This window comes from Psammomys obesus, unplaced genomic scaffold (genome assembly GCF_907164565.1).
Source record: "Psammomys obesus unplaced genomic scaffold, mPsaObe1.curated_primary_1811, whole genome shotgun sequence".
In the NCBI taxonomy this organism is placed as follows: Eukaryota; Metazoa; Chordata; class Mammalia; order Rodentia; family Muridae; genus Psammomys; species Psammomys obesus.
In genome coordinates, this window is record NW_026585691.1 from 8,888,566 (window position 1) to 8,903,686 (window position 15,121).

The 15,121-nt window shown below is 36.6% G+C and overlaps 1 protein-coding gene across 9 annotated transcripts in view; it reads right to left on the reverse strand.

Moving 5' to 3' along the window:
- Tcf12 (transcription factor 12) overlaps positions 1 to 15,121 on the reverse strand; it is a 270,906-nt gene that overhangs the window by 168,008 nt on the left and 87,777 nt on the right. For 7 of the 9 annotated variants that reach the window (XM_055598228.1, XM_055598220.1, XM_055598202.1 and 4 more), the window contains one exon: positions 6,586 to 6,659. In XM_055598228.1, coding sequence (XP_055454203.1) covers positions 6,586 to 6,659 — 74 coding nt within the window. Of the gene's footprint in view, positions 1 to 6,585; positions 6,660 to 15,121 lie in introns of those variants that run through there. The other 2 variants (XM_055598245.1, XM_055598242.1) reach the window with 1 other exon arrangement.

Genomic DNA, 15,121 nt, shown 5'->3' on the forward strand with positions numbered 1-15,121 from the left:
GAACTCAGTGATCCTGGGATGAGGAGGCCTGTCTTTATATTTCCCCTATTTCCTGTTTCAAAACAGTTGTTTCCCTTTCAATTCTATTCATAGAAATGCTTGTTCAGTCTATTCAATTCTTCTTCCTCAATTATGTCTTTCCTGACCAATGACAAATATTAAGGGTGAGCAATAAAATTATTTTGGAAGTTGAATATACCTCTAATCTTACTGTCTAAAAGAATTAAAAGCTGTAAATGTAACTTTTCAGGCAAATATGGGATATTTCTAAGCATACTTTCTGAACTATAAAACATGCATTTATTCACTTTTGGCATTTCAAAAACTTGATGCATTTTCCAACTGCAGAATCTTCAAAGTTGGAGGCCACGCCAAAAAAAATTTCTTAAAGGCAAACAAACTAAGTCAGGCTTGATGGTGCAGGCCTAGATTCCCAACTACTTAGCAAGTGAGGTAGGATTATGAATATAAGACCCACTTTGGGCTACATAGTATGTTCAAGGCCAGAATGAGAAACTTAGAAAGATTCGCCCTCCAAATAAGAAGCTTACAGAAGAGGAGGAGGAAGAAGAGGAGGAGGAATTGCGTCTATCTGAGTATATGCTACTGTATGTGTACAGACACCTGAAAAGGCTGTGAGATACCCCAATGCTCAAGTTACAGGTACTTTTGAGCCATGCTGGAAACTGAACTCAGGTCCCCTGCAACAGCAGCCAAGTCTTTTTAACCACTGAGCTGTCTCTCCAGCCCCCAAATAAGAAGTGTAAAAATAAGAGGCTGAGTATGTTCAATGGTACAGCACTTACCTAGTATGTGTGTGGCCCTGGGTTCGATTCCAGTATTGAGGGACATACTAAATTAATACTCTTATTTGAAATGGTGTTTTCTCATAACACTGTGTTTCCAGTGGAAGAAGAAGCAGGGTTTTTCTGCTCTACGAGCAACTACAAAGGCTTCTAAGGCATGTAACCTAACCATGGCAATCCAAAACTCTAGCCAGTATAAGCCCTTAATAAGGTCAAAATGACCTCTGTGTATCTTGTATAGACAAGATATGAAAATATCCAAGGCTCTATTATCCCACATATCTAGCTCACTATCTACTAAGTGGCTCTCAGCCAAGCTCTCCTACATGAATGAAAACTACTGAATGCCAGCTATGAATGGAGAGTGCACTAAACAAAATTAAAGTTCCCTTTAGCCACATCTGGCAGAAAGATCACAGAAGCTTCAATAGAAAATAACATCAACCTCATCCAGATAACCTTATATACTGGCTTTAATTTTCATAGTCTGTGAAAACTATATTCTTACTTTCATGGAGTAGCTTTTTGTTCTACCTTTTATCCAAATTACACAAACTTTGCAAGACCAGCAACTCAAAAATCTTTATAATCTTATTTTCTTCTTTCTGCCCAACATTCTCTATTAGGCTACTGTCAAGAGTGTGTTTCTGACATGGAAAGTAAACGATGGTATTGCTCTGAGCACACTTAACCCCCCGTGAACACACTGCTATAACGAAGCAAAAGTCAGAGCAAGTCCTACAGAACTCAAAACATGCCTATTACTTATTCCTTAGGAGGAAATCCCTGGGGCTCTTGGGAGAAATCGTTCAGCCACTAAGAGCTAGGCTCACAACCAAAAAGACAAGTAACAAGTCCTGAAATCATTCTGTGCTAAGTCATACACAAAAGATTCTTTAGGCCAACCCATCAATATATAGCTACTTTCCCCTTCTCCACTATAGGCACAGGCTGAAAGATTAGTGATAAAGCCATTATTAGTGCCCATTCCATTTCAAACAATGCAGAAAAAGAGAAAAAATTAACTCATTCAGTATCATAAAGCAAGGTGTGTGTCAGAAATAAGAGACTGACACTATCAGCTAGATCAAGTTTGATATTCAACAATTCTACGATTCTGTCTCACTACACACTGCCCTTGTGATGTGGATCTTTTTCTCTCCCTCCCTCCCCTCTTTCTCCTGTGTCCCATCCCCTCTTGCCTCTTCCCACTAGTCGCCCCAAAATGGCTTCAGGCTTGCTATGTAGCCCAAGATGGACTTGAATATCTGATCCTCTTGCCTTTATTTCCCAAGTGCTATGATGACAGAAGTATGCTACCATACCTGGTTTGTGTGGTGCTGGGATCAAAACCAGAGCCTCATAAAAACTGGGAAAGCACTCTACCATCTGAGGCACATCCCTAGTTGGCTAGGAAGCATCATGTCTCAAGTTCTCTTTCACCAGCTGCAGGTGCCCTTTCTTGTTTTAACTTTATTCTTTCCCTTCAAAGATGACAGAAAATTTAGGCCTACTCTTTAAATCAGGAACTGTTAAGGCAAGGCAAGGGAACTGAAACTGACATCAAAGTATAATACATTCACTGGCCAGAGTATAATATAATCACTGATAAGTCACAGGGCAGCCCCCTCTTGTGAATAGTGGACCTCCTGCAAAGCTACACCTGACCAACCTCAAACACTCCAAACCTGGTTTCTCATCTGGGAAACAGAAGACCTGGGGGTAAATAATAGCTAACACATTTTTTTTTTCCATTGTGAAAATGCTATGATATGGCAAATGCTGAGGGAAGAAAAGAAGCAAAAATGCAAATGACTGTTTCATTCTGCAAAGCACCATACAAAGAGGGGAGGGAAGAAAACCTGGGGGAAATTTAAAAGCATCCAAATGCTGTTCAAGCTAATGCAAATTCTTTGCAAAAATAATAGCAACAATGTTAAGAAAATAAGTAAACACTCAGCCTAACAACCACTTTTTATGTGGAAAATGCTTGTGACTTCAAAAAAAAAAAGTGACCTCATAGTCACTAATAACATGCAGAAATTAATTTCCTATCAGTAGTTTCCTGGCAGTGAATCTGTATAGATTATTTCAAAGACACAGTAAAGTATTTGGTCAACAACAACAACAACAACAAAAAAGTTCTGCATCTCATGCAGGCTGTGAGGTGCAAACCTCTATGGTACCAGAGTAGGGTTTAGGCTAGGCTGGGTACCAGTGTGTAAAAGAACAGGCAAATCCAAACAGCATGGTCACTTGAAAGAGCTACAGAACAAGGTATCAGTCACACATCTGGAAAAGAGATTTGTATATCAGTAAATACATAACCATGAAAATACACTTAAATTATTTGATATTGAGATAAATCATTGGAGACAATAATAGTTCACATTTGTTGTATCAGTAAGTAAAATCATTATAATTTGGGAGGAAAGAAAAAAACCTAAAAAAGGTGACTTCCCTAAGGTTATACAGTACAAATCTACTATTCTCTGATCTTATGTAATGATTGAACAACAGGTTCCTTATCTGCCAGGAAATTAAGTCTGTAAAAGCATAGACAGCCTGTTCCCCATTATTCAGACTAACATCTATTGCAAGCCTCAGTCTTCCATCATTGTTCTTTTCTTAAAAAAAAAAAAAATTGTTCGTTCACTTTTTAACATATTTTAAAATTATACTAGTTACATCATTTCCACCTTTCCCTACTCCCTCTCTAAAAACTCACATATATCCCTTCTTGCTCTTTCAAATTCATGGCTTCTTTTTTCATTAATTAATTGTTGTTATATGCAAAAAGATATACATACATATACATACACATATAAATATAAATGTACACCTATATGTATATACCTAAATACAACCTGCTATATAATAGTACTTGTATGTACTACCATTCAGTATTTCATAGCCAACTGGTTTGTTCTTCACGGCAAAGAGTTTTTATATGCCTTTCAGCATTCCTTAGCCGTCTAGTTCTTTGTGTAATGTTAAGGCAAGTGACTTCCCAAATTTATTTAACAAATAAGTACAGCCACCTATTATGCATAAAACACTGATTTGCACACATAAAAACATTTTAAACTATGATTTGATAGGAAGAGACTTGTTTTTCCAAGAAAGTAATGCATAATTGCGAGAAAAAACCTGATTTATATTTACTTATATTTCTCACATATCCAAAAGAAGGAAAATGTTTATTATTAATTACTGAAGAAACAAAATTTCTCACTTATTAGATTTATAAAGCAGCATCTCTTGCAGATGTGAATTTATTTGCAGCTGTTTGATTAGACACAAACATCAAATGAGTGAAGTACAGTGAATTTAAATAACCTGTCCAGAATAACACTGATAGCAAGACGGGGGGCGGAGGACTAAAACTGAAACAAGTCATTAACATAGCAGTCAACAAGAACAATCCGATTTCCTGGTCTTGAGACCTGGTACCATCTCAAAAAGAGCAAACATTTCTGGCACTAGACTTCTTGCAGGTCTATACTATGCAATATTTAAATCTTATTCATCTCTGGTTCTTTAACCTTGACAATGTTCTAAAGCAATGTCTTTCATATCACAGTACTTGTGTTTGTGTGTTTGTTCTGCACAGATTAAAAAAAAAAAAGCATCAAGAATACACAGACAGATAGCAGGCATGTGGGCATACACAAAAGCAGTACTCCCACCCTCTTAAGGTCTCAGGCCTAAAAACATCACACATGTTTATCACTTCCTCTTCCATTACCACTAAGTAGCATATCTATTTCAGTATCTGCCTCACAAAAATTCTTTGCTAAATGGGTTTCTGTGAGTCTAATAACCAGAAACTTAACTACGTGACCCTGTAAGGGTTACTTTTCAGATCTACTAAGACCTAGAGAGGTCAGACATAAGAGCAGTAAGCTGGGCACCTAGGAATGTGCCTCAGTTAAACAGAAAGCTGGCTGACCACAGAATCAGAACCTCCCTAGCACAACGCACAATAAAAAAATAAGTGAGTAAGTACATTCAGAGTAGAAGACAGCTTTCCCATGTGACCTAAGGCTCAAATAGCAAAAACAGGATTTGCTTTGAGTCCCATCACTAAAGACATATAATGTAAGGATCATCAATTTGCTAAGTGCTTGGATACATTACTGTATGTTCTTCTCCTAAAATATCATCTAATACTCAAGAAGAAAAACCCAGAAGGCCTAAAAATGATGTAAATATAAACTATAAAGGAATCACTTAATGTACTCTAACAGTAACTTGAGCCTCTGAAGGACATTTTTCAAATATTTAGAAATACTATGCCATAAATTCCTACTATAGAAAACTCCTCCACACTCAAAATATTTTTCAGAGAATCGGAAACTTTCTTCAGAATAGAGAGAAAATTGAACATCTACAAGTTTAAAATCCCCAAGACAACAAAATGTGTACAGGAATCAACAATAAATTCTAAATCCTGAGACATTAACAAATCACTTGACATTATGACACAGCTTTCTTGGCTACTGATTCCCAGGATGTTAATGGAGTCAGTGAGCATCTGTCTGTGTGCTTCCCTCCAAATAACAGTCCTTCCTAGCATATTTAAAATAAAGTGTGGCCAAAGAAAACAAGCAGAACCTTTTATTTTCAGAAGCACTTTGATATTGATAGAACATTTTCAGTGGAAAAGCAAGCAGTAAGCTCCAAATGCATGCTGCTGCTTTCTTTCTACTTTATTCAAGAGTTAAATATCCATAAACTTTATATGTTTGTTTACCTTCTCTTGGTTTACTATGAGAGAAATAAGAAATGGCTCATTCATTCACATGGAGCATTATTGTTTGAATGTGAAATGTCTCTGACAGATTTACGTGTTTGAACACTGTGGTCTAACCTGATCACAGTTTCTAGGAATTAGAATCTCTAGGAGGTAGGGCCTCGTGAGTTATACAGTAGACTCACGCTGCCCGAAGTATGCTCGACAATGAGCTGAACTGAGTGTGCTGCCCCACACTGGTGGTGGCCACTCCAGTAACATCAACGCCACCAAGCATCCTACCATTTAAAAGGGAACCAAAATAGATTTCTCCTTGTCTGGAGGTGTTTCTGTCAAGCATTCGAAACACTAGGAACATGCAGCCATTTAGGAAAGTACCCTACCTCCTAAGTCTCCCAGTGCACTAGTGGCTGGAAACATATTATAACTCTCTAATTTTCTGTTTCTAACCCCATTTCAAAACTTTACTAGGAATTCTTGCTTAGTTTTCTTGCTGGAAAAGGCCCTGATCTTTACACTTTTTGGTGTGTACAACACAAGGATGGTCTTATTTTCTATTGTAAACCAAGAAATAGCATATTTTACATCTGTTTTGACATTGTTTCGAGAGATGGGGCTACTGAGCTTCCAATATGAACAACAGATAGCCTCTGGAGCTCAGCTTGAGGAAGAAGCTGAGAGATGGAGCACTGGAAGTTGCTGCCATCTCCTGAAACAGTAACACACAAAGAAATAGCGAAGTGGGTAGAAAGAACATCTGACGGGCACTCTGAATTCCTCCAGCATCACAGGAGCACTGCCAGCAGCCCAGGTCCAAAGGACAGCAAGAATATCTCTGTAAATTTAGGAAATGCAGTAACCCTGAAAAGCAGGACAGTAAATAAAAATAATTATATCCACAATGAAGGTGTGGATATTCTAGCACACTTCCACAAAATAAGTTAATCTTTATTTAGGAAAGAAATCGTTTACTCAGTGCAATAATGTTTTCAGTTCTAAGCAAGACTTAGGAAGAAAACTTACTCTAGATGAATCATAGGAGGGGCTTGGCTGGCCACTTGTTCCCCAAGATGCTGTTCCTCCACGCTCATCCATACCTAAGGAAAGAAGACAATGGACAATATAAAATCTAAAGACCCCTCAGGATGTTTGGTAGTGCAATTCACACGGTGGAGTGAACATCATTGTGAAACTGGCTTTACATCCCTCCTTCCCTCATTCACTCCCTCAAGAACATCCAGCAAGTTAGCTTCTTCAGAGTTACTCTCACTATAATTCCCCTAAATGTTGTCCTCTGTACATCATAAAATTTCAGAACTAAAATATTTCCTTGGAGACTTCCAAACACATTTTCATTTAAGTGTCACCATTTCTTTACCCATTCCCCTCAAACTTTTCTATATTAAAAATGTGAAGAATTAAGCACCTTGACCATAGAAATAAAGCCAGCTAAGTAATACTCAGTTTAACAGACATGTTTCTATGAGATTAGAGATTTAATATTCTTAACAGAAGATAGAGAATCTCAAATTAGTATACCAAACTAAGCATGATATAAGAATGCACTGCAGTAATTCTGTTAGTAACACTTCAATCCCTTCAAAGCTGTTACCCCAATGTGACTGAAAATTGATCTGAATTTAAATTACAATCATCCTTTTTTTTTTGGATACCTGGTCATACAATTTTACCTTCCCATTAGTCCAGGAAAAACTGGAAATCTCTCAATCCAGTCATTTATATTTTTCTGTTTCAATCCAGTTACTTCTATATTTAAAAATCCAGGTCTTTCACCTGATTTTCACCTGGATTTTTCGCCTGATTTCTAGGGATGGTATCTCCCTAGCCCTTTCTGAGTTTTTTTTTTTTTTTTTCATAATAAACATCAATATTGGCTTTCTCTCATTTGCACTTGATGTTAAAAACCACTAAGTTTAGAAACTCAGATTATTCCTAGAAGTCCTCTGTAATATGGGTAAGAAAATAAATGGGTAAGTAAAATAAATATGGGTAAGTAAATAAAATGCCACAACCTCTGTAGCATCTTGTGAGAGTCCAGGGCTATGTAGGAACCAGCTAAACGTAAAGGAAACAATAAAAAAAAGCCAGACACCAGGTCCCATAAGAGAATATTCTCCTTGCTAACTCAGATATTGAGGCCAAACAGTTTTCTTAAGAAAACTGTAGGGCATGATGGTACACACTTTTAAATATCAGCACTCAGAAGGCAGAAGCATGAGTATCTCTCTGTTCAAGTCAGCGTAGTCTACACAGTTGAGCTGTAGGTCAGCCTGGGGTACACAGACAAACCCTGTCTCAAAAAAACAAAAAAACAAAAAAACAAAACAAAACAAAACAAAACAAAAAAACAGAGAGAAAGAGAAGAGAGAGGAATTAACAGGAAGATGATAGCCAGTACAATAGTTTTTATCCAGTTTTACTTATCCCTGCAGGAAAATATTTACCAGAATATTCTACAAACAAAATTGACTAGCTCTTATAGCATGCTATTGTAGCTGTTCTATTTATACACTAGTTGTTATCTCTGCCTAATTTTAGAAATTCAAGTTTATCTCTGGCATTTATTAAAGAAAGTGTATATACAGATATAGACATATGGGGGAGTAGTTGGTATGAATTTCAGTTTTATGTATCCACTGGAAATTTGGAGTATAGTCCCACAAGTAAGAAGAATTGCTGTACAAATATTTCAAGCTTAATTTAAAATGAACCAACTTTCAAATCAACAAAAAATGTTTACTTGTTCTTAGAAAAAGCTTATTAAAATTTAGTAAAAACTCTACACATATGCAATGGCTCATGGAAAGGCACCTGGTTTGCATCTCTCCAGCACCACCAGCTACCCGAGAGCTATTTTCTAAGCATTTTGTTTGTAATCAGCACTATAAAATAAAACAAAGGATTTCCAAAAGACTCAACCAAAGGCAAAGACTATTAACCCACTGTTTACATGACATAAACCTGCAAGTGATTATATAAGTTGTATACAAAAAGTATTCTCATTGATTATATATTGGAAACTTAATCAGTACAATGACTTCTACCCTAATGAAAATGAGACCAATTTATCTTATTGTTTTATAGCAAACATTTAATTAATATGATACATTAAGTAATAACTGATATAACATAACAATTAATAAATTTGTTATAAGTTGTTTTAAATATATTTGTTTTAAAAAATGGAAAAGCAGGGCTAGCTATAGAAACCATCTCAGGCAGTGGAAACCAAACACTCAATTCTTATCAAAACACTTGTACCTCCTATAAAAAAAAAAAAAAAAGAAAGAAAGAAAGAAAAGAAAAAAAAGGCAAAGATTATCAAATAAATTGGTAATTTATCAGGTAGCTTAACCACCAGTTAAACACTAATAGTACTGATACTGGACAAAGAAAGGGGCTCAAAGGCTATTTCAGAGTAACAAGAATCTGGCTAGGTTTTTAAACTCAGAACTCTGTGGTGTTATTGTCAACATAGCCAGACTGACTAATTGTCGTGGCAGGCACTGACAAAAGTAATCATTTTGTATCAATGACTCCTTTCTGCTCAAGACAATGGCTGGACAAACAAAAAAATAGACAGCAATAAGAGAACTCCCAAAGCTTCAACAACAACAAAAACAAAACAACACCTGAAGATAAACTTTAAAAGGATATTATACAAACAGATAAAAAATGTGGAAAATAAGGAAATAGACAAGAATTACAATAAAATGGGGGAGGAAAAGCATTTGTTTTGAAATAGCTGAAGAAAGTCATTCCCATATTTTTTTTCCTTTTCCTTTTCAGTACCTATATAGCAGATCAACAACTTTAGAGTAATTCCGTGAGATACCGATCTACATGACAGTTATGAGAACACTAAGCAATGATTAAAAGATTGAAGTACTTTGACTATTTGATTTTCAAAAATACAACTATGATTCTGTTCAGGAGAATTAAACAGGTAAGCAATAAGTAAACTCAAACTAACACTGAAACATTCTTTTTTAAAAACCATGTGCGAGTGTGTGTTTATGTATAGTATGTCCTAGAGCCTTGCTTCCCTGAATGGAATCAATTACATCATAACTGTTTGTTCATGTGTCCTATTTTAAAAAGCATACAATTTGTTTTGCTTTATTTTCTTGCTGTGTAGTTCAGCCTCACTATGAAATTCCTAGCTCAGCCTCCCAAGTGCTGGGATTACAGACATGTACTACCATTCCGGGCTTGTTATTTTTTATTTTTTAAGTAGTAAGTATATTGCTTACTTTTCTATTGTTGTGATTAAAAAAAAAAAAAAAAAAAAAAAAAACTATGGCCAATGAAACTTATAGAAAGAAGGGTTTATTTGAACTTAGGGTTCCAGAGGGATAAGAGTCCATGATGGTGGAGCAGTAGGTATGGTGGCTGGAATTGCAAGCTAAGCTCACACCTTGAACACTAAGGAAAGGCTGAGAGAGCAAATGGAAATCTTTACACTCTCAAAGCCCACCCCTACCGCATGGCCACATCTTCTAAACAAACAGCCACACTTCGAGGAACCAAGTAAGTGTTCAAATGACTCAGGGTATGAGGAGTATCTCATTTAGACATCCACATCCACAGTGAGGAACGAACATTAAACTTAAGGCCTTGTTTCTAAAAGTGATGGTTTGGATTTAATGAAAACAGTTGACTTTTTTTTTTCCTTGTAAAAAGAGACACAGGTCTAATTCCGATGCACATGCCTCTAATTCCAGTACTTGGGAGGCAAAAGCAGTCTCTTGACTTTGTGGCTAGCTTGATCTACATACCAAGTTCTAGGTGAGCCAAAGCTACATAATAGCAAGACCCTATCGCAAAAGACAGAAAAGACAAGTCACTAAAAACACATCTGGAATTACTGTAGGTATAAGCAGCTTCCAGCAAGGTTGGGAGCTTGGAGAAGGAAGAAACCAAATTTGGAAGAAATCAAATGTATAAGGTTCTTGAAGGACCAGGCAAACTTTCTGCCATGTCCAATGTCTGCCAGGCATCTTCTCCATGGAAAATTCAAATATATTCTGCCTACTTATCTCACTGCCTCCACCGTAAATCTCTTACTCAGAATACTCTCTAAAATACTCTCCCACTCCTTGCCTTTAACATACTGGCATATGGACCTATGAAAGGGATGGTATGGTGCAAAGCTGCTGGTAATGAAGAGCAGTGTCTTCTTTCTTTACCTGTCACTTACCAGACCTATTACTAAAACACTGATATCGTGAATTAATACTAGGTAAGCAGAGACGTGAATATGGAACTTGAGATGTATTTCAAGTCTCAAAAGCTTGAGAACAATGACAGGAAGTGGGAGCTACAAAGAACAGACAGCGCACAGCGATGACAGTCAAAACAGCGACTCCATATGGACATGTGCTTAGTTAGAAGTCAGCGTCTGCACGAAGAAAGCAGCACCTGTCAGGTTAGGAGTAACTGTGTCAAATAACCACACTACACATGTCTTACTTCAACAGTTCCTTCAATTTTATTTGTGAAATAATGGTAATATAAGACTCAAAGGTTGCCATCAATTCTAAATTAACAGACATCTGAAAACCTAAACAATTTTTCAGAGTATTTGTGAAGTTTCACATACACATGAAATAAAATCTACCAATGTTTTCTCAGAAATTCACTGTGATACAGGATCAATTACAACATACTTCTTTCATTACTCTTCTATGACTTAATGAAAACAAATCAAGAGAGAAAGCTGAAGAAATATTATAATAACAATGGACTTGAAAGAAGTTAAGATAGGCTATCTCATAGAAAAAGTGATATCAAGTATAAAGCTTTGGGTTTTCTGTTTTAAGTAGAAGAGATTCTATGTATTGAATTGTTAAATCAAAATCTGACTATGTCTTTAAAGCTAGAGAGTACATCCACAAGGCAAGGCCAAACCAGCTGACAACAGAGGCTAAAGAATCAAATGAGACATGAGTGGCAATTAGCCACAGGAAACAGAAAATTGTAATTTTGATTCTAACCAAATAAATGGCTTACTAAAACAGAGAACATTGGAGGAACATGAAGAAACCAAAATTTACACAAACAGAATTCATGATAAAACCAACTCCTATACAGTGAAATACATCCCACTATCAAGTCAAAAGGACTACTATGTCTGGATTCTCAGAGCCTGAAGGTGCTAGAAATATGTTCAATGAGCAAAAGACATACAGTGGGTGGGGGATTGGAGAGAGCAGGGAAAAACAGTTCCCCCCGACCACAGAGACAAATACAATGCTTCAAATAAAATTTCTTTGATGAGCTTAAGAAAGAATGGAGGTGATGGGGGAAAGGTAAGTGAACTTTATAATAGATAAAAAGGAAGCATTCAAATAATAAAAATAGGAAAGAAATTAAAAGTAAATTAACAAGACACATAATAGAAGAGATGAAAACTGAGAGAGCAAAGAAAACAGGATAGGAAAATGTACCTGAAGAAACAATGACCAAAAGAGAATTCACATAGATGTAAGGGTTAAAAATAAGGATTATGGTGAATGCCAACAGTAAAAATGAAAAGAAAGTCCTATTCACCCACATCAAATAACTATGTCCTTGCCTTCAGAAACTGGATTGATTATGGCAGATATGGAAAAATATCTTTAAATTATGCATTATTATCCAGAATTCTACACATGACCAAAATATCCTTCAAGACTAAAAAAAAAAAAAAAAAAAAAAAAACATTTTCACATGAAAGAAAATACCAAAAGTAGTTCTTCAGGATGAAGAAAAATGTTATCAGAGGGCAACTTGGATCCTGAGGAAGGAAAGGGAGAGCATCGAGAAGACAACATTCTCTTTTCAATGTCTGCAAAACACACAGCTATTTAAAACAAAAGTAACCATCTTTCTAGAAACTGCAATGAATGCATTTACAAGTAACACCAGCAAAACTGCCGCATGAGAGAAAGTAGGAAATAGACCCCCAAGGTAAACAGACCTACAAGGTTGAAAGACAGCTACAGTTTACCTAAAGAAGTACTGTATTAATTCTAAGTAGAATTTGGGAAGTTAATGATGTATTTCAACATTTTGGGAAAGGTAAAAAGGAAGAGGAAAACTGTAGAGGCAGTGTGTGCTAATGAAAGAAAACTGAATGCTAAAATGAAGCAAACAGAGAAATCAATGCAATCTAGCACTTCACTTCTGCCTGGTAAAAAGGCACACATTCCCTTTCAGCAAGAACACACCTCAATGCTCTGTACGCCCATCAAATTCATACCACTATTCTTCTTGAATAAAATAATTACATTTAGATTCAGTGGTTAGAAAAAGATGACAATAAAACTGCACTTACACTTTAACAAAAAATACAACATTACACCAATGTAAAAACTGCATGCACAGGTTTTTAGCTAGTTTGCTTGTTTTTATGGCTCCCATCAGGATCATAAGTCTGTAGGAACACGGCAGTTTCTGCATAACTATCAAGTACATCTTTGTGAATTTTTGCTGATTACCTAACACATTTGCTATTTAAAAACAGCTGTGTGAGCAATTACTATTCTTAACTCAATTCCACAAACAATTCTATTCATTTCCTGTAATGAGGCCTATGCACTCACTGCATTCAAGTCTTAGACCATTAATTCCTGTAATGGCATCACACTGCCTCTCTAGAATAGTGCCATAAAATCTTTTCCATATTTTCCCTGTATTGAAAATTCTCATCCTCTTTTTCTCAAACTCCTACTCATTTCTTTCCATGTACATGTAAGAAAATTTTATGGTCACCACTTTCATTGCTGACCATTTACATTTTAATCTCTTGCTATCTAGCCCCCTCCCTAGACCACATCTCAAAACCAAATGTGAGACACAACAATTGCTCCACAAATATTTGCTCACAGAAAAAAACAAACAAAAAAACTAAACATATAAAAACTACTGAATTCTACATAGTCACCAAAGATACACGCTAGCCTCTGGTATTTTTTTTGTTTGTTTTGTTTTGTTGGTTGCTTTGGTTTTTCGAGACAAGAGTTTTTCCGTGTAGCCCTGGCTGTCCTGGAACTCACTCTGTAGATGAGGCTGGCCTGAAACTCACAAAGATCTACTTGCCTCTGCCTCCCAAGTGCTAGGATTAAAGGGGTGTGCCACCACCAGCCAGCGCAAGCTAACCTCATATTCATTCCTGAGGTCTCTGTAAAAGACTTCAATGAACTTTTGCTATGAAGGCCAAATGGTAAATATCTTAGATGACTGGGGATCAATTAACTGCTCTCTATACCAACCACACTCAACTCTATTACCATAGCACGAAAGTAGCCCAGGCAATATGTAAATAAAGAGAAATAAGTAACTTTAAAAAATTACTTACAAAAGCAAAACCATTAGCCATAGGCTGTATTTTGCCTATCCTGGTTTCTATAGCATTAGCTCTCAGTCACATCTCCCCTTTTCTGAGATTTACTGATTTAACCTTTATCGCCCCTCCCCCCATCAAATCTGCGTTTGTTTTGATCTGTTTTTGTGTTTGAACAGGTACTGAAAGTGACTACCCTTATCCTATACTGGCAATCTACGTTCCACCCTAGTCAGCTAGCTTCATGATTTTTCCTCACATATGAACTATAAATTTCCATATAAACATTTCCTGTCTTTTAAAATATTCACTTACGGGGTTGGAGAGATGGCTCAGAGGTTAAGAACACTGGCTGTTATTCTAGAGGTCCTGAGTTCAATTCCCAGCAACCACATGGTAGCTCATACCATCTATAGTGAGAGCTGATGCCCTCTTCCATTCTGGTGTGTAGACACACATGCAGGTAAAGTGCTGTATGTATGTATGTATGGACATACGTATGTATGTACGTATGTATGTATGTATAAATAAATAGTAAACAAATGCATCTTAAATAAATAAAATATTTATTTACTTATCTTGTTTGCATGTCATGACATAGAGGTCAGAGGACAACGTGCAGAAGCTGGTTCTCTCCTTCCACCACTTGGGTCATGGTGATGTAACTTAGGTCATCAGGCTTGGCAGCAAGCTCCTTTCCCCACTGAGCCTTTTCATCAGCTGCACATTCCCAGTGCAGTCTTAAAGCCAGTGCTCCCCTTTGCAACTACAATCTCCACATTACCGCTGAAAGTGTTCTTGAGTTCCTTGCCATCATCTCAGAGCCACATTCTTCATGCTTTTCAGCTCTTCCTCTTATGGCTCTAGATGAGAAGCCACACTTACTATTGTTACTATTTCTAGTACCACAAGTTGTAGAGTAATAGTCCAGGTCAAAGAGACTTGGAAACTGACATTTCCTTTACATCTCCTCCTTGCTTCTCTATAACCTCCATAATGAGTTTTCCTTAGTCACGTTCTCTTCCAGGCTTTCATAATGTGTCTATTTAGACTTGTATTTTTGAGTGTCTTTTACTCTTCCTAAAGCAGTATTTTATAATACATCACCTGCTTAGAAGTCCTGCCAGCACAATCTTGCTAAAACACTTCTGAAACACATTCACTGCCAGCAGAGTAAAATTCAATGTGAAATGAAATGTTTATTCTAATCTA